The following is a 20,202-nucleotide window of genomic DNA, read 5'->3' on the forward strand; positions in this document are numbered from 1 at the left end:
TTAAATAAGAGAAGCTCAACCTTGTATCCTGAGAAGGAGACAGGCGCTACATCTCGAAGGAGCTTGTCTCAGTCCAGGTGAGGAGCTTTTTATCTTAAGAGGCATTGAAGACAAGGAAGGCATTAAGAAGGGGACAGATATGATTATATTTTGCCTTAAAACAAACCCCTCTGTTAGTGGTATCTTCCTTTTCAGTTACTATATCATCGGCACCTGCAAGAACTTCAAGCAGATAATAGATGCTCAGCAAATATTTATTGACTGAATGACTGGGTAAGCATATGCCTACAGAATGAATATATCTCTTCATAATTGCTCCCTCCCTTGTATTTTTATTTCTCCATTTCCTCTGTATCCATGAGCATGTACTGTGATGTTAAATTAAAACATGTGAAAAAATTTGGCTATTTGCTTAAATTATTTGTGAACATAAATCATAATTATTTCATTTCAGTTAGTTGCTACATTTAGGATCTTCAGTTTGAATAGCTAAATGTCCCTCCCCTAACATCTTTACAGAAATTAAAATATAAGGACAAAAAAGAGGATAAATCTGGTTAACTTCATTTGGTAGTTCAAAAAAGCATTTTGGGCCAAAATCGGTTTTGCTCAGTGGATAGAGCATCGATCTCAGACTGAAAGGTCCCAGGTTTGATTCCAGGCAAAGGCATGTACCTTGGTTGCAGGCATATCCCCAGTAGGGCATGTGCAGGAGGCAGCTGGTCAATGTTTCTCTCTCATCAATGTTTCAAGCTCTCTATCCCTCTCCCTTCCTCTCTGTAAAAAAATCATAAAATATATTTAAATAAAAAGCATTTTGGAAGACTAAGTTTGATATTATGAAGGCCCAAACTCAAATGTGTAAGTAATAAAGAAACATGATTGGCTTCATTTTTTTGCTAATGTTTTTTAACATCTGCAGTGAATTAAATATTTGCTATTAAATGTTATTTACTTAAACCTTCTTTCCTATTCCTTCACTACTTCTACCACCTGATTTTTAGAATTGAAACTTTTAAATGTGAAAGGGCTTTAAACAAGAAATTAAATTACTTGTCTCTTTAAAATTCTTCTCCTTCCTCTCCCCTTACAGAAGCAATAATAGTTGTAACAACCATGAAAACTTATATCTATTACATTTCTAGCACTTAACACTGGCCAAACACTGCTAGGAGCTTTACATAACTTATCCTATTTAATCAGCCCTACAATTTTGGAGTAGGTATTAGACAAAGTTCAGGAGAGGAAATCTATGTTGAGCTGACTGTCACATGTCCCAAGCTATGCAGCCCTGCTGTGGTGAATCTCAGATTTGAACCTTGATGTAGCTGATGGCAGAACTCACATGAACATTTTTAAAATTAGGGTTATTATTATTATTTTTTTTGGTGTTGAATTGTATAAGTTCTTTATAAATTTTGAATATTAACCCCTTAAGCAGATATATGATTGCTGAATATTTTCTGCTATTCAATGGGCTGTCTTTTCATTTTGTTGATGGTTTTCTTTATGGCAGCATGGGTGGCTTGGAGAGTATTATGCTAAATGAAATAAGCCAATCAGGAAAAGGCAAATGGCATATGATTTCACTTATACATGGAATCCAATAAACAAAATAAACAAAATAGAAACAGACTCATAGATATAGGGAAAGGACTGGTAACTGGCAGAGGGAAGCGGGGATGTGAACGGAGAAAGATAAAAAAAACACTTTAGGCACAGGCAACAGTATGGTGATTATCAGAGGAAAAGGGGGATGAGGGGAGGTAGAAGAGCATAAAGGGGGGAGGGTGATAAATGATGATGGAAAGAAACTTGCCTTTGGTTGGTAAACACAATACAATATACAGATCATACATCATAGAATTGTATACTGGAAACCTATATAATTTTATTAACAAATATCATCCCAATAAATTCAATAAAAATTCCCAAACACCATCACATGGACAATTTATTCTTCTAGTCCACCATATGTATTCAAATGATCATTTTCAACACTATCTGCATAACACCAGACAAAAATATGGGAAATAATTCATTTAAAGTCAATATGATCTTGGACTAATTGGGTTTAGAAAGATTAGATGAGCTATGAGCCCTCCTCTATATTTACCTACTATCCTCCTCAGAAAAATCCAGCTACCACCAAGATCAAGGGCCCATCCTAGGCACACAAAATTGTTTGAAATCAGGGAGTGTAATGCCTTCAGCTTTGTTCTTTCTCAGTACTGCATTGGCTATTGTAACTTGTGGTCCCATACAAATTTTAAGATTATTCGTCCTATTTCTTTGAAAAATACCATTGTTATTTGATAGAGATAGCATTGAATCCTGTAGGTTGTTTGGGTAATATGGACATTTTAACAATATTGATTGATTCTTCTGATCCATGAGCATGGAATATCTTTCCCTTCATTTCTTTCTTCAATTGTTTATTAATGTCTCATGGTTTTCGATATACAAATATTCACTTCCTTGGTTAAGTTTATTCCTAGGTATTTTATTCTTTTTGATATAATTGTAAATGGGATTCTTTTCTTTATTTTTCTTATAGTTCATTAGTGTATAAAAAATAAAACAGATTTTTGAATATCAATTTTATATCCTAGAACTTTACTTATTTTATTAGTTCTAATAGTTTTTTTTTTTTTTTTTTTTTGGTGGTCTTTAGAGTTTTCTATATATATTCTTTCATCTGCAAATAATGACAGTTTTACTGTTTTCTTTCCAATTTAGATCTCTTTATTTATTTTTCTTGCCCAACTGCTCTGGCTGGATTTCCAATACTGTAAAATAAAAATGGTCAGAGTGGGCCACCTTGTCTTGTTCCTGATCTTAGATGAAAGGCTATCACCTTCTTTCCATGGAGTATAATGTTGGCTGGAGGCTTGCCCCATATTGCCTTTATTGTATTGAGATATGCTCCCTCTAGGCCCATTTTTGAGAGATTTTTCATAAAAGGATGTTGAATTTTGTCAAATGCATTTCTTCATCTATTGAGATTATCATCTAATTTTTATTTTTAATTTTATTAACATGGTATATCACATTGACTGATTTGCAGATGTCGAACTATCCCTGGAATAAATTCCACTTTACAATGGTGTATGAGCTTTTTAATGTATTGTTGAAATCAATTTGTTAATATTTTGTTGAGGACTTTTGGTGCCTATGTTCATTGGGATACTGGTTTTGGTATCAGGATAATACTAGCCTTATAAAATTAGTTAGGAAGAATTTCTGCCTCTTACTTTTTGGAAGAGTTTGAGAATTGCTGTTATTAATTCTTCTTTGAATTTTTGGTAGAATTTACCAGTGAAGTCATCTGGTCCTGGACGTTTGTTTGTTGGGAGACTCTTGATTATTTATTTAATCTTCTTACTAATAATATATTATTGAGATATATTAAAATAATAAATATTAGTGTTGCAAGGAAGTATGAATAGATTAATATTGATCATTTGATTTATTGAAAATTGCATGCATTTTATCAGTAAATAAAAACTTGGTATAAAATAGAACATATCAAACTCAAATTCTTTTTAAGTTTTATTTATTTCTAGTACAGAAACAATCAAAATAGACACAAAGAAGTAAAACTCTCTTAAAATATTTTTATTTAAAAGTTAAAATATTTTGATAATTTGTGTGTATTCAACAATATTAAGTAAAATATGTTCCTTTTGTGTTTGTATGTGTGTCAACTAAATTGAAAATGCCCCTTTTCATGTTCTAATATCAGTGGTTTTCACAGTGTTCTAACAAAGATAAAGATCAATGCCTTAGATTCTGTATTTTTTAAAATTCTATATTTCTAATGTACCCTTAAAATTCCCTCAAGATTGCATGGATAGTTTTAAAATGATTTTGAATTTTTTTGTTTAATTATTTATTTCATTTAACAATAGTGATACATGGATATAAAAAGCAGCCATGTTTTTGAACAAATATAAATCTGTATATTCAAAATGAACTAGTAAGCTATATACAGTACATTAAACATACATAGATCAATAGATAGATGGATAGATAAAATATATATTATATATTATATATATATTATATATATTATATATATATGTAGATAGATAACACAGTAACTCACTGCAACAATGTTTATGGTTAGTTCTTTTGAGAAAGTCAAAGATAAAAATCTCTCTTACTTAAATGTTCACTATGAGACAGATCTCATTATGAGAAAGACAGAGTCCACAGTTTTGAATGGAGAACAATAGTAAGATCTCCAGGCTCTGATATTATACATTTGGAGGTAAATCAGTATTTCTTCTAAAACAGTACACAGAATACAGAAAAAAAAAGTATTTGAACTTAAATTCAGTGCTGCTATTTTTATTGTGTCATTTTGGACAAATCATTTAATCTCTGTGAACTCCGGTTTCATCACCTTTAATATAGCAATAATGATATCTACCTCAAGTATTAATGAGATAACCTGTGACAGCCCCATGATAACTGCCTGGTCCATAGCAGGTACTCAATAAATATTAATAATGGGTGGTTGTCCAATCAATGAAGGCATAGACATCAAACTCCTCTTTTTCATATTCATAAAGGTAGCAGTGCTGATAGAGATTTCATCTTCTTGAAATATTCTGAAACATGACATAACCATACATGCCCTCTTAAGTTTCAGTTGATGGAATTTAATGTTCACAGGATGAAATATAGGCTGATTATTCATGAGGGAAGTGACATATTTGTTCTGCTCATAGATTAAAGATCAAGATAGATGATCTATATAAGGCATCAAGGATAGAATTATGATCAGCTTTGCAATGATCTCCTTTACAGAAAATGGATGTTTTGAGAAAGCAGCCTAACACTCCAAATGCGAAATACATTTAGATAAGCTTTTGTTTTTTTAATTCAACAATGCACATGCATTGCAGTAAATGGCCTAGTCTCTTTTCATAGACACTCTTTAATCATTTTTTTCTTGTTCAGCTTGTTGTTTTTTTTTTTGCCTACTTTGACCCTTTATTACATAAATGAGGTGTGAGCAATCATAACAAAAGCATTAATCTTCTGTTTTATTATGTGGAATTATCATTTAAACATAGCAATTTTTTTTCTCTATAAATATGACCTTCAACTGGTTGATTAATTAGGCTCACTGGTACAGGTGTTAAATGAACTGTTACATGCCTTTGGTACAAATACACAGAAGCTATTGAACCTTAGCTTGATGTGGACATAATTTTAATTGCATACCCATATTTCTTTGTCTGAATTGTAATTCATAAGTATCAGTAATATTTTAGTACTGTAAACATAAACATAATTTCTAATTACTTCAATACTTTAATCTAGTTGACTTTGAGACTGAATTCATTGGTGTGAATTACACTATGGCTATGTGTTAATGGTGATTTATATTCTCTACTCAAATCACAAATGGAATCTTACCTATGTTGCATAATGTTTCAGAATAACTTATTAAAAAATATTTTTCATGCACCAGATTTTGGAAGTTTAAAGAAATCAAATAGAGTTCGGGGAAAGAAGATACCAATGGAAAACAATTAATGTGTTTCACAAGTTTTTTCTTTATGTGAAGAAACAGTCCACATTCACCGAGAAACTCTCAGTATATAGCTTGAGTCAGGTGAGGCTTTCTCATGCACTGCCATTGTGGCATGCTTTGAGCTGAATTATACTTAGATGTTTTTCAAAATATATTTTTTATTTCTGATAGGAAGGGAGATGGAGAAATAGAAACATCAATGATGAGAGATAATCATTGACCCACATTGTGGATTGAGTCCACAACCCAGGCATGTGCCCTGACTGGGAATCAAACCATGACCTCCTGGTTCATAGGTCGACACTCAACCACTGAGCCATGCTAGCCAGGCTACTTATGCACTTTATTGTCTCCTTCTTCTCAAATCCTCAGACTGTGGTAACTCCTTCATATAACACACATCTTTTTTCTATGCTCTAAAAACCTATCCAGTCTCTCCTATCTCTTCCTGTTATTGTATCCCCAATCCTGCCTCAGTGTTGTCCCTCCTGTGGTCATAAATCCTCTCATAATCTCATACCCCTGACCATAGTTATCTTCTAGCTAGATGGAACTCCAAGCACTTCTTTTTAAAAAAAATATATATTTTATTGATTTTTTACAGAGAGGAAGAGAGAGGGATAGAGAATTAGAAACATCAACATCAATCAGTTGCCACCTGCACACCCCCTACTGGGTGCATGCCCTTGATTGGAATTGAACCTGGGACCTTCAGTTCACAGGCCAACGCTCTATCCACTGAGCCAAAGCAGTTTTGGCAAAGGCATTTCTACACCTTGAAAGGTATTCATCATCTTCCTGGGATCCAGCTCAATGGTCAGCTTCTTATTAACACCTTATCCAACCTCCCAGGCAAGATGTCACCACTACCTCTCACCCCCTGCCTTCTGTAATACCTTGCTCACATCTTCATGTAGCACAGATCTCATTCTACCAGTACTTTTTTTTTTAAGCCTGTCTTTTCCTCCAGCACTGTGGTTCTCAATATCTAATGTGCATACGCATCATAAGGACACTGTGCCAAAAATGTGGATTCCTGAGCCCTAGTCTTTTAAAAAATAATATTTTTTATTTTTTAATTGATTATGATATCACATAATTGTCCTTATTCCCCCATACCCATTCCAAACCCCTCCCCACATATGTCCCCACCCCCCTGTTGTCCATGGCCCCTGGCTAGGCCCATATGCATGCACACAAGTCCTTTGGTTGGTCTCTTCCCTTTACCCCCACCCTCTCCTACCTTCCCTCTGAGGTTTGAGAGTCTGATCGCTGCTTCTCTTTCTCTGGGTCTGTTTTTGTTCATCAGTTTATGTTGTTCATTATTTCCTCTAGATGTGAGATCATGTGATCCAAGAAATACCCTTGTAAGATCCTAAACTGAGACAAGCCATAATGGTTATGCTGAGAGGCAAACCCAAAGTAGTCACTGAGCCCTAGTCTTTAGCTTCTGAGTCATCTGACACCAGCAGGTGCCCAGAAATATGCAATTTTATCTGCCTTGTTTTGAATACAGAAACCCAAGATCATACTTTGTAACAAAAAAATAAAAAACACACTACACTACTTGTGAATGAACCAATGTCTGGGCTATTTTGTACTTGTTTTGAGTACATAGGTCCAGAACAGTGACATTGAACGAATGCTTTTGAATAAATAAGTCCTTTTAAAATACACAATTTCTTTGTGAATGATGTGTAAGCTGCCTGACAGTACAGCCATGCTTATTCGTGTCTATGTTTTCAGCTGTTCTTATAGAATTTTAATTAGTGGCCAAATGCCAATTTAAAGGTTGCTACTGAAGTTTATTCTCAGTACTCTCTGTTTTACAAACATTTTTTTTGAAAAGTACTTGATAAATACAAGATATGTTAGGAATTATAACTAATGTTCTGGATTTAAAGATTAGTATTCCACCACAGCCAGTGTTCTCAGTGGTTGAGCATCAACCTATGAACCAGGAGGTCACAGTTTGATTCCTGGTCAGGGCATCTGACTTGGTTGCAGGCTTGAACCCAGTCAGGACTGTGCAGGAGGCAGCTGATCAGTGATTCTCTCTCATCATCGATGCTTCTGTATCTCTCTACCTCTCCCTTTCTCTATGTAGTAGTCAATAAAAATAAATTGGTATTCCAAATCATAGCTCCAAATTAACAACAGAAGGTCTAAACAAAATGGTGAACTGTCATAGAGATAAATGCACATTTCTGCGTTTAGGTTAAAAAGAATCAATTGCAAAGATGCAGGATGGTGTTAGAACTGGCTTGACAGCAGTTCATTTAGAAAGAACCTAGGTTTTTAGTTGAAAACAAATCCAATAAAACTCAATAATGTTACATAGCCACTTAGGAAAACCACATGGTAAGATGATGCTGAAGGGCTTTAGAGCAAGAAGCACAAAATATAACAATGTTATTCCTTTGCAATAGTCAGATAGCTCTCTGCTGAATAATGTTCCTCAAGATCACTCTGCCACAATTTAAGATGGAAACTTGGACAACTGCAATGGTTGTAGAAGAGAGCAATCAGGGTACTAGTATATGGTGACATAGGGGGCACAATACATCAAGAAAAGTTGAGGAAAACCATGCCTATCTGGGCCTTCATCCTGGTTACTGGTTTGTTACTGGGACAAACAATTACAAATTATTAGCATCATCTTTAATAATAAAAGCATAATGTGCAAATCGACTGAATGGCTGAATAGAACGGCCATCCAGACAACCACGTTATGACACCCACTGGCATCAGGCCAGCCAAGGTGGATGTTATGTGATTGGTCAGGTGCCCGGCCACCACCCCATGATCGTCTGCCCTGAAGAGGGAGGCTCAGGCCATGGGCCAGCAGGGTGATTGATCAATTGGGGTGCTCCACGATCACCCCAAAGAGGAAGGCTCAGACTACCCAGCGTGGCACTGTGCTAGGGGACAGGGCCTCCCTCTGTGGAGCGGTCCATCATGGATGGGCAGGGCCTACTCTTTGGGGCAATCGATAGCAGAGACCCGGGATTGATGGCCCAAAAAGGGAGGCTCAGGCTACCTAGCTGAGGCACTGCAGCCGGTGGGCAGGGCCTCCCTTTGCAGGGGCAATCCATTGTGGGGCTCCGGACTGTGAGAGGGCACAGGCCAGGCTGAGGACACCCCCCCCCCCTCAGTGCACAGATTTCATGCACCACACCTCTAGTATAATGATAAGTAATTATTTAGGTCATGTGTTCTGGTTTGGCTGGAGGTTCCCTGGACTAAGCTGAGCGTGCTGGGGTTTCTGTTCTAAGCTATGGCTGGAGCTGCGCTTGGCCCCTCTGATGTGTTCATTCTGGAGCCAGGCTAGGGGTTTGCCAGCAGCTACCTGGGGAAGCTCTTCTCTGGAAAGAGGGCGAGTGGGAAACACATAGCCTTCTTCATGTATAGGCTTAGAGGTGGCATTGTTCTATTAGCTAAAGAAAGGCACATGGTATGAGGAGTCATGAAAAATATATTCTGCCTCTTTCTTGGGGGAGACTAAAAAGTCATAAGTCATAGAAAGGTGAATAATTATAGCTAAGAATGCACTTTCAAATTCTGAATGGATAATGATTGAGGGATATTATCTTCATAAAAAAGGGCTGGTATGTGGAAGAAACCTAGGTGTATTATATGTAGTTACACAAAGTTGATTAGTTGATATATATATGGAGAGAACAAAGATATTACTTCACTTACTTCATTCTAAGAGTTGCCTAATAAGATGAAATGTTAAAAAATAAAATGTTTGGGAAGCAATATGGTATTAGTACAAAGAGTCCAATTTTTTGGCATTGGACAGTAATCAGTTCAAAGATTTACTTTTTACCTAGTAAGCTATAAAGTCCTGGGCCAGGTAAACATTTTGAATCCTAGTTTCTTTATTTGTAATATGAGGATAAAACTATTCACTTTATTTGATAATGTAGGCATCTGCATATAACTACTCTGCATTGCAGCTATTACTATTAAACACGTATTATCTTGAGGATCGGTCAAGTGTTCCTGGCCTAACCCTTTAAACACCTCTCTCGCTTCTTTCACACATCATCTATAACTCAAATCTAACTGAATTTTATTTAATACAAGTCTACTATTACTTATATTTGGATACCAAGTCCAAAAGCTTAAAACCAAAATTGTTTTCTTTATTTGAGTGTTTGAAATCATAAGGCAACAAAACTCTGATCTGAATTGATCAGAAGCTGTTTATAGTGCATCTACTTAGTGTATTTATTCTTATATTTCAATACAAGTATATTAACATATATATTTTTTTGGCCCAGATTATATTATATATTACATACTACTATAGGTAATATGTAATATATAATATATGTATGGCATTGCCTTTCTAAAACACAGACAATTCTGAATATGAAACATCCGGTCAATGTTTTGACTAATACCTTCCTGTTACTTGTTAAGGAGTGTCTCCAGTTCTAAACTAATCTGCTGAGGAGAAATGACTGATAAGCTGACATGTCCTGATCTTGATAAATGATTAAGCAGGTTTCAGCTACTAACTGGGACACTTTAATTAAGTTCTCTTAGGAGACTCATCATTCTAAACTGGTTTTTCTAACTCTTCTCATTAGAGTTTTATAAAAAGCACTGTAATGTTAACTTTTAAATATAAAAGTGAATATTAAGGCATGTGGTTTAGTTATAATCAAAATTAACCATAAATTAGCAAAAACAAACAAACAAAAAAAACAACAACCACACAAAACAACCAAATACAATTAATACATAATGAATAATTTAAGGAAATATAGTTTCTTTCCTAAAACTAAAAACAGTTCTCCTATATGCCTAAAATAAATGTCAGATGAGAACCACAACAATAAATATTGTGTGTACCAAGAGCCAGATTCTCATTCTGTTGAGATAATTTTAAACAATACCAGATTGTTTTTATGCACACAGAGGTCTGTAAATGGCTTGAAAATACAGCTAACTTGTGGAGTAACTGTGGAAAAGATCTCAAATTTAATAATCATCTATAAATTTAATCTCATTGTTGATGATAGTTTGAGACTTAAAAAAATTGAATTACAAAATGAGGGTGAGTCACTTTATAGCAAATACTGCCACTTAAATGAGTAGGGCAAGCTGTTATATACTTAATACTACAACTTTTATTAAATTACTGGGTAACTGCAGTGCCTAACACTTAAATTTTTATCAAAAGATTTCTGTAGATTCTTAGTAGCACATTAAACTTCTAGGCTAAAAACAGTAACTAGCCAAAACCAGTTTGGCTCAGTGGATAGAGCATCAGCCTGCGGACTGAAAGGTCCCAGGTTCAATTCTGGTCAAGGGCATGTACATTGGTTGCAGGCACATCCCCAGTGGGGGGTGTGCAGGAGGCAGCTGGTCGATATTTCTCTCTCATTGATATTTCTAGCTCTCTATCCCTTCTATCCTTCTCCCTCTCTGTAAAAAATCAATAAATTTTAAAAAAGTAACTAATGTAAATAATTTCTTCTTCATTTTTATTTTTTGCATAAACACCCTTTAGTAAGAGCCTTTTGCAAAGCATGCAAATAAATTATTACCTTCTTAGTATATTAAATGCATTCTCTGGCATGTTCAGGTACATAACAGAAATCTGTTAAACAATGAATTGACTTTGATTTCGAACAGTACTTATTAATCTTTATGTCTGAGGATTCTGGAGTCAACAGATATGATTATGAACCCAACCTTTACTACTTGAGTGAAATTGGGAAAGTTAATACTTTTTAAGCTTCAATTTTTCTCTATTTTAGATGTTGCAAGGATTAAGTGAGCTAAAGTGGCCTAGATAATCAGCGTAGCAGCTAGCACAAAGCTAACGTTAGTTATTGTGAATCATTAGTTCCAAGTAGCCTCTGACAACAAAGCAGTGGTTCCTGTTGTGTGAGATCTGACTCTCAAAGGCTAAGAAGTTGTGCCAGGGGATCCAAGAGCCTATTTGTTCACTGTATATTCTGACTTTTTTTTTTTTTTTTTTTTTTTTAGTAGATGGATACTTTCTCATTAATATGACACAAATTCATTTCAAAGCATTACTGATTCCACAGCAATCCCATGTCATAACTTAAATCTTCAGGTAACTGAGACTAATACGTCCTTGACTAGTTACTGTGGGTATGATAAAAGCTTTGGATGTTGGGCTGAATCTCTTCCATCTACCTCCCCATTTCTATTTTTCTCTCCAATTTGCCCTAAACCCTGGGATGACTAATGGCAACTTCATCTACTGGGCCTCTTGTCCTCTGCCTCTGAATGAATTCAGTCAACGGGAGCAATGGGAGGAGACAAAGGAGAGTGGAGTGAGGTCTGGATATTGACTCCCTGGAGTGTCTGTCCTATTTGTGAAATGGCCATGGCAGTCATTCTGCATCTCCTGACAGGACACCTTTCTCACAGATTTCTGTGTCTGCCTTTCACTCCTAGTTTTGATGGCAAACACCTTGTCCTGGGGAAACTAGCCCCAGAGGAATACATTGTTCCTGTGGTTCCACTATACTCTGCCACTGAAAATAGTCTTACTAAACTCTCTCCAGGTTATCCTAATTTAAAAGTCTAATTTTCCCCTCTTGCTGTATAGGCCCTGGTATGTAGACAGATATTCAAAAAGGTGTTCAGCCCTAGCCAGTTTGGGTCGGTGGATAGAGCATCAGCCTGTGACTGAAGGGTCTCGGGTTCGATTCTGGTCAGGGGCACATGCCCTGGTTGTGGGCTGGATCCCCAGTTGGGGGTGTGCAGGAGGCAGCCAATCAATGATTCTCTCTTCATTGATGTTTCTATCTCTCTCTTTCTTCCTTCCTCTCTGAAATATATATATAAAGAAAAGAACAAAAAGGGGCTTCATCTTTGGAAATTTGGGAACTTCTGTTTTATATGTCAGAGAGAGATGTATATTTGCACTCTTGGCACCTTCCTTTATTAATCTATAGAAAAGAGGATTCTCTTCCTAGGTTGTGTGAGTATCTCACCTGATTCATGTTTCAAGAAAAGTAGACACTTTCATTTTGATATTTTGCTTATTATATCATCAACCTGTAGTTAAATTTTATACTGGAGAATTATAAATGATCAATATTTAATATTCAATTTATTGTAAATTATTGTTAAGTCAGAATTGATCTTTTGCCTTTCATTTACATTATTATTATTCATAAGTTCTGTATATGAAAGTTATTTTTTTCTACATCTATGATTTGGTTTAGTATAGATTCTTGCTTAAAATCTGGGCATTGATAAAAAGCAATTGGTTGTAAAACCTTGTGAATTTGCATAATTTTAGAAGATTGATCTCTGAAAACATTAATAACTTTGAAGAGTACATTAAAAATGGGGTATCAGAACATGAATAGAATTTAATATTTGGTCCAATTAAAGGTGTAAATCACAGGATGTATCTTGTCTTGAGGCAAAGACTTCAAGTAATTGAGTTCCTTTGGAAACTGCAATTCTAGGCCTGCAATTTGAAGCTTGTATAAGAAACTCATCAATCTATTGCCTAACTTTTCTCCTCAAAGACACAGAGCAAGAGGAAATGATGGTCAGAGACCAGTCCTTCCTGTCATTTAGTTGAACTGGCTGTTAGGAATTTTCAATAAAATTCCTTCTCTGTTCCATTTGAAATTTTCCTGAACTAAAGACACTTTACAGGAAAAGAGGAGATTAATTAAAATTGTTATAGTTTCTGAACTCCAGGTGAACCTTTGCACATACCATGTGAACTTCCCTTAGACTCTCTATTAAATATGATATAATTATTGCATTTAGGCACCTGCCAGATTCTACTTCATAATCTCCATAAATGCTGTATTCACCTGTGCTGACTAGTCAATTAAAGACCATTTTCTTTAAGGATTTTTGTCTGCTAGTTCTGTTAAGTCACTCATAATCTATTGTTTTACCTTCAAGATACTAAATTAGCTTTTCTTCTGATTTTGACCATAACAATACTAAAATAATAGTCATATTGCTTGTAAATGAAGAAACTTTAACCTCATGTAGTCCTCTTTATTCCACTTCTTTAGAAACTTTCTCCATTTTCCTCCATATATTCAAATCATACCTTTTAAAGTCCAATTAATGAGCTATGATTTGAAAAGAAACAATTCCTGTAGAAAATTAGCTTTCTCTTTTAATTCTTCGTAGTTGACTATTCTATAGTAGTTGTTTTATTTATATTTATTTAAATATATACATAGCTTACAAATGACTCAATGAACAAATTATTAGAAGCAAATGTTAAAAGGTATTTAATATATGTTATACTTTCTGGCATACATGGTTACATAAAAAAATGCTTATTTAACTGCACTGTTAATCTCCTTTCTGCTGGCATCATTGGATCAATAGAAATAATATAAAAGTAGATATTAAGTATATTATGTAATAAAATTTCTCAGTGCTTATCCATATTTATCACAAACTGGTATTATAGTTAAGAATTTTTCCACAATTTTCTGAAATTATAGTGCTAATTTCATTCATTCATTCATTCATTCATTTATTAACGCATTCACTTATTTTCATTTTATTTATTCAAATCTTTATTAAGAACCTCTAGTGTTCCATACATTAGACTAGTATTGAAAATGTCTTCACTAAAATAGATACTTTATACTTATTATTATATAGATTATTTTATACTCATAATAATACAGAATATTAGTATCATTACAATGAAATTCATGACCTGCTTTCTTTATCCTTTCTTGTTTAGCACTAACATATCTCAAAATACATAAATATTTTGTCAGTAAATATGATACAGAAAATTCTGAATAGTTTATTCTCTTAGAGTTATGAAGCTCTTGTTTTGAATTTTCATAGTGTAGGTATACATTAGGGCTGACATTCACATGTTCAACAATCATATATTCAACATATAACTCACGAAAGTCTTGAGAGATACAGAAAGGACACAGGGATGGATCAGGCAAGAATTCTGGACAACTAGTAATAGTCATATTGTTTGTAAATTATGGAGAAATTTAAGGGATATGTACACAAATGATTCTAATGTAAGACAGATAGAAAGTGCCATAGAGAAATGTGCTATTGGAATTTAGAAACATGTTATTCCTAAATAAAGAATTAAGGAAAAATATTTTCAGAAGAATTAGATTTTGAGCTAAACCTAGAAAGATGAGAAGAATTTAATCAGAGAAAATTGAATAGACAGAAAAGAAAAAAAAAAGAAGCTAGTAGAAGGACGTAGAAAGTGTTCTTTGACATTTAAATCATATTTCATTAAAACAAGAAACATTTCCCCCCAAATTATTATATATTGCCATTACTTTTTAAACATAATTATGTTCAATTATTCAACTTAGGTAAGCCCATTTAAATTTAATGAGAAGAAAGATTTAGAAAGTTCCTAATTTCCAGAAAATTATTTTAAAATCTCTATAAGATGAATGTAACTCTGTAGAGCTACTTTAAGAAATTATTTTACTCTGTTCTGGTTGTGTTTGTAGTGTGTGATAATTGTGTCTTTTACCAAATAGTTTCTGAAACAAGTTAAATAACATTATTATCAATACTAGAGGGCTGGTGCACGAAATTCGTACACGGGGGGTAGGGTTGGTCATTTTGTAGAGGTCATCTTGTATTCACATCGGAGTGGCCATCTTGTTTGTTGGAGTGATGATCAATTTGCATATTACCTCTTTATCATATAGGATTTTTTATGTACTGATATACATAACAATCTCATCAACACTAATAAAATAAATATAGAAATTGACTGTATCTCTGTGATGCCCACCAGCCAATCAGGAGTGAGTATGCAAATCAAATCAACAAATATGGCAGGTTAATTTGCATATGCAGGCACGAAGCAGCCAGGTGGATTAGGATGCCTACTATGACGGGGAGGTTGTGGGGGTAAAGGGAGCTACAGGAGCATCACTTCTGCCGGAGAGCAGACTGAAAGTTCTGGCCAGAGTGAAGGCCTGGGTCTTGGGTGCCAGAGGAAAATCAGTGCTGGCAGCCAGGGGAAGGAAGGCTTATTCTTATATGAATCTTCATGCTATGGGATTCCAGTTGAAAATATTAGGAGTTGTTTTAAATATGTAGCCAAGTTGCATATACCACTCTGTTTACTGTCTGTGATGTGACACAAAACTTTCCTCAATCCTAAAAAAGTGTGCTGTCTTTCAATGTGTAATTGGGACAATTAAAGTATTACCCACAATAAACACTTTTAGTTCATGATGGCTTTTCTATTTAATCTACTATGAATTCACCAATTACTTAAAGTTGAAGATGGTCATTTCCTTAATGATTATCTTATGTTATGCTTAGCTTTAAAGGTATCAGTTCACTCCTCTTTCTCCTAATTGTCTATAGTATTCTCTTTAAATAGACTTTCCCTTCACCCCTTTCACTATGTTGTCCCTCAGGCCATGAAAAACACTTGTGCAATACATGTAGATTTCCTTTCACTCCAAAATGACCTTACAGTTGCTTCTTTCTTTGCCATATTCTCTCCTCCAAATATTACTTAATAAATCATACAACTTCTTTGGGTGCCAATAAAGTTGATCAATAAATGATCAAGTCTGTAATGATTTTGTGGCAATCAGTTTTACTGGTTTCTATAAACCACAAATAGGAGAATCAACTAATTATATATTGACTCCTACTTTTTCATAAAATTTATAAATAAGCGAAATATTTTTTTTCAGAAGAAAATTTGAGTGACTAATTTTTCTAAAAATTCATGTTTTATTTCAAGTTTATATATTATACATAACTGCAAAAAAACAAATATCCTCCAACTGGTGAATGAAGTAACTGTAGTACCTCCTTACAACAAAATACTGCACAGTAATTAAAAGAATCAGAACACAGATACATACAACATGAATAAATATCAAATACATTATGCTAAGTGAAGAAACCAGACTCAAAAAGCCACCTATTATATTGCTTCATATTACTTGTATGACATTCTAGAAAAGGCAAAACTGTAGGAACAGAAAACAAGTTATGGTTTCCAAGGCCTGGGTTGAAAACTTGACTGCAAAGAGCTGGAAGGAAACATCTTGGATTGATTTAAAGGCCCTGTATCTTCATTTTGGTAGTTTGCATTTGCCAAACTGTACCACAACAGTCAAAACATACTGTATGTAAATAACATCTAAATAAATCCAGCTTTAAAAAAAATAAAAGTTTATTGATATCAAGATTTTTGAGTCAATCTGACAAATTATATTCAGTAATCATTTAGTGACTCCATTAAGAAAGAGGAATTCTTGATTCATTAAATTATTTTATGAATTTTCCTCTTTTCAGAGCACCAATAACCTTTTCTATATCTTTTGTATTACAAATAAAAATTATATTTTAGGAAAAAATAGCTACATCAAACAAGTAACTTGTTTTTATTGTTATCTTAATTATGAGCTCACTAAAACAATCTTCAAAAATAACAATTTCATTAAGTATAGGCTTGTTAATGATAATTATCTGTTCTGAAAATTACACACTACTACTTCATTATTAATACTTGAAAACTATTATCTTTTACCTATCACAGTCTAGTAAGCAACTTCATAATTCAGACAGACAATGGAGAAAAGCTCTACCAGAAACTCTCACATCACATAACTGATATTCAGAGATAGGAAACAAAATAACAAGATTAGAAATAATCTGGGAAAGGATTATTTAGACAGCAAATGCCTTACCTTTGCGTTTGGGTGGCATAGCTGTTATCATATGTCTCATAAGTCTGGTCATCATATTCACCCCCGTAGCCATCATCATATCCCTGAGGCAGAAAATGGTAGAAAGACCTATTAGCAATTAATTTGATTATCTGTTTTTCTTTAATGAGATTTTACATACTGTTACCTTGATTTAGTTTTTATGTTGGTTAGTTATACTGTATCATGTTTTACTAGATTAACAATGTTCATAACTTTGAATAATATTTCATGGATTACATAGTAATCTATATATATAAAAGCCTAACTGACCCTTATGATCAGTTGACTGATTGACTTGTTGCTGTGACATGCACTGACCACCAGGGGGCAGATGCTCAATGCAGGAGTTGCCCACTGTTGGTCAGTGCACTCCCACAGCCATCCGGCTGGCCAACCTCCTGCCATCCCTCTCCCTAGCCTGCTGGCCCCGATCAGGACTAGCCAAGACTTCCCCAATTGGTCCTGATCATTGGCCAGGCCAAGGGACCCCACTCGTGCAGGAATTCTTGTACCGGGTCTCTAGTATTTAATAATTAAACTCAGTATACCATTGAAGTAGCAATACCTATTCCATGATTTATTTAGAATTTTGACTGATATTAATGAAGACAACTTAAGAAATTCAAAATATGTTTTTCTATTGAAAACATTATGGGTAGATGAAAACTATCATAACAACTTAATAATAGTGCTAACATTTTTGTTATAACTGTATTTGGAGGGGTTTTTTCTTCCATTTATAGTAATCACTAGAGGCCTGGTGTACAAAATTTGTGCACTCAGTGGAAGGATCCCTAAATTCAGCCTGTACCCTATCCTAGTCTAGTAGCCCAGTGTTTTTCAACCTTTTTTGGGCAAAGGCACACTTGTTTCATGAAAAAAATCACGAGGCACACCACCATTAGAAAATGTTAAAAAATTTAACTCTGTGCCTATATTGACTATATATAAAGTAATTCTCTTGAATAGGAATCAAATAAACACAAAGAAAGTATTTTATAATTACTTTATTATGAAATATTAAGTAAACAAAATAGTGAAAAATTATAAAATTCTTGTCTTGTCTGCACCTACGGCACACCAGGCAACATCTCGCGGCACACTAGTGTGCCGCGGAACAGCGGTTGAAAAACACTGTAGTAGCCCTTGGGAGATGTCCAACTGCTGCGGAGGTGGGAGAGGTTCCTGCCATTCCACTGCACTCGCCAGCCATGAGCCTGACTTCTGGTTGATCAATACTCCTTCTGTGGGAGCACACTGACCACCAAGAGCAGCTCCTGCATTGAGTGTTTGCTCCCTGATGGTCAGTGCATGTCATTGCCACTAGTTGTTCTGCCTTTTGGCCAATTTGCATAATAGCCTTTTATTATATAGGAATAGTGGCCTCGTACATGTAATTTGTTCAAGGGGGGAGGGGAGTATCCTTCAGCCTAGCCTGCACCCTTTCCAATCTGGGACCCCTCGGGGGATGTCTGACTTCCCTCTTGCAATCAGGGACCAGTGGCTCCTAACCCCTCACCTGCCTGCCTACCTGATCACCCCTAACCACTCTGCCTACTCAGTCCCAACTGCCCCCCCTTGCCAGCCTGCTTGCCCCCTTATGTCTCTCCCTCTGGCCTGCTCATCCTCAACTGCCCCCCTCTCCAGCCTGATTGCCCCCTACTGCCCCCTCCTTGCCGGCCTGCTTGTGCCCAACTGCCCTCCCCCACCACTGGTCTGAGCACCCCTAACTGCCCTCCCCTCCTGTTCTGATCACCCCTAACCACCTCTGTGTTGGCCCCACCACCATGGCTTTGGAAGGACATCCGGAAGGTCTCAAGGTCTAATTAGCAAAATACTCTATTAGTATAATTAAGATTAAAACTGTAAAATGTAGGACCCTTAAATTGTAGTCAACTTCCTGCAAAATGGGTATAGTCAAATTGCTTAAAAAAAAAAAAAAAAAAAAGGAAGAAGCAAAATAAAGACTTTGGTTTGTTGTGCATTCGATGGCTTTTAAATCTCATAAGTAAAATGTTGTAAGATAAGTTTGATTACCTGACTAAATTAATGCTAACAAAGCTAATGTGCATTTTCATTGCACATTGTACAAGCAAGCTAACAATTATACACTGTAGTTATCAGTGCCTTTGTGTGTTAGTTTTACTTTTCTTAGTAGCCATTGGCTTTACTCTAACTAGCTACTCACCTTAACTTTTGGGAAAAAACCTTTAGTTTTTATGCCTATGGACCTTTGCTGGTGTGTTGCTTTCTCTGAAATGGAGGATTTCTACACACCGCGCAACAGGCTTATAAATCTTTATCTTGTTCAGAAATACAAACAAAAATGTGAAGATGTTGTGAGATGTAAGTTTCCACATTAGTCTTGACTAAGACTTTTGAGCTCATTTAATCTGAAGAGTAATATATTTCATCAAATTAAGAACATTCATAAACTCATTTTTTATTATTTCATCTGTTCTACCCTTTACATAATGTTATTATTTATATATGAGGCTTTCAGAGTTTGACTTCAATTTTTTCATTCATGATTTCCATTTCTTAATATATTTGCTCTGATGTACGGGGTAGTTTCCATCTATTAAAATCTACTGACTTAAAGGCCATTTTGTATTACACCACCTTCAGGAAGTTTTTCCATCTCCTTTTAAGCATATGGCAACTTTCTACCTTGTGAATTATAATAGCCTGTGAGTTTTTTTCTCACCAATATTTAGAATGTGCAAACATACTGCATTTTCCTACATCTTTGCCTCCTTTTAGAATTTAAACTTCTTAAAACATATACTTGTGGTGCTTAGCATAATGTATTCCTGATAGTATCACTCAATAAATATGTATTGAATTTTTAATTAGAACAAAGGAAATTTTCTCATCCAGTGTAGATATGGATTGCCTGAAATCTGTCACCACTGAAACATAGAT

The 20,202-nt window shown here is 35.0% G+C and overlaps 1 protein-coding gene across 9 annotated transcripts in view; it reads right to left on the reverse strand.

The window, feature by feature from the left end:
* The window catches only part of KHDRBS2 (KH RNA binding domain containing, signal transduction associated 2), a 522,833-nt gene that overhangs the window by 78,749 nt on the left and 423,882 nt on the right, over positions 1-20,202 (reverse strand). For all 9 annotated transcript variants that reach the window (XR_014795558.1, XR_014795559.1, XR_014795560.1 and 6 more), the window contains exon 7: positions 17,257-17,339. Coding sequence is in view for 1 of the 9 variants with exons in the window: in XM_084890368.1 (XP_084746494.1) it covers positions 17,257-17,339 (83 nt within the window). In the remaining 8 variants the exon portion in view is untranslated. The remainder of the gene's footprint in view (positions 1-17,256; positions 17,340-20,202) is intronic.

Source organism: Pipistrellus hanaki (assembly GCF_964339955.1).
Source record: "Pipistrellus hanaki genome assembly, chromosome: 7".
In the NCBI taxonomy this organism is placed as follows: Eukaryota; Metazoa; Chordata; class Mammalia; order Chiroptera; family Vespertilionidae; genus Pipistrellus; species Pipistrellus hanaki.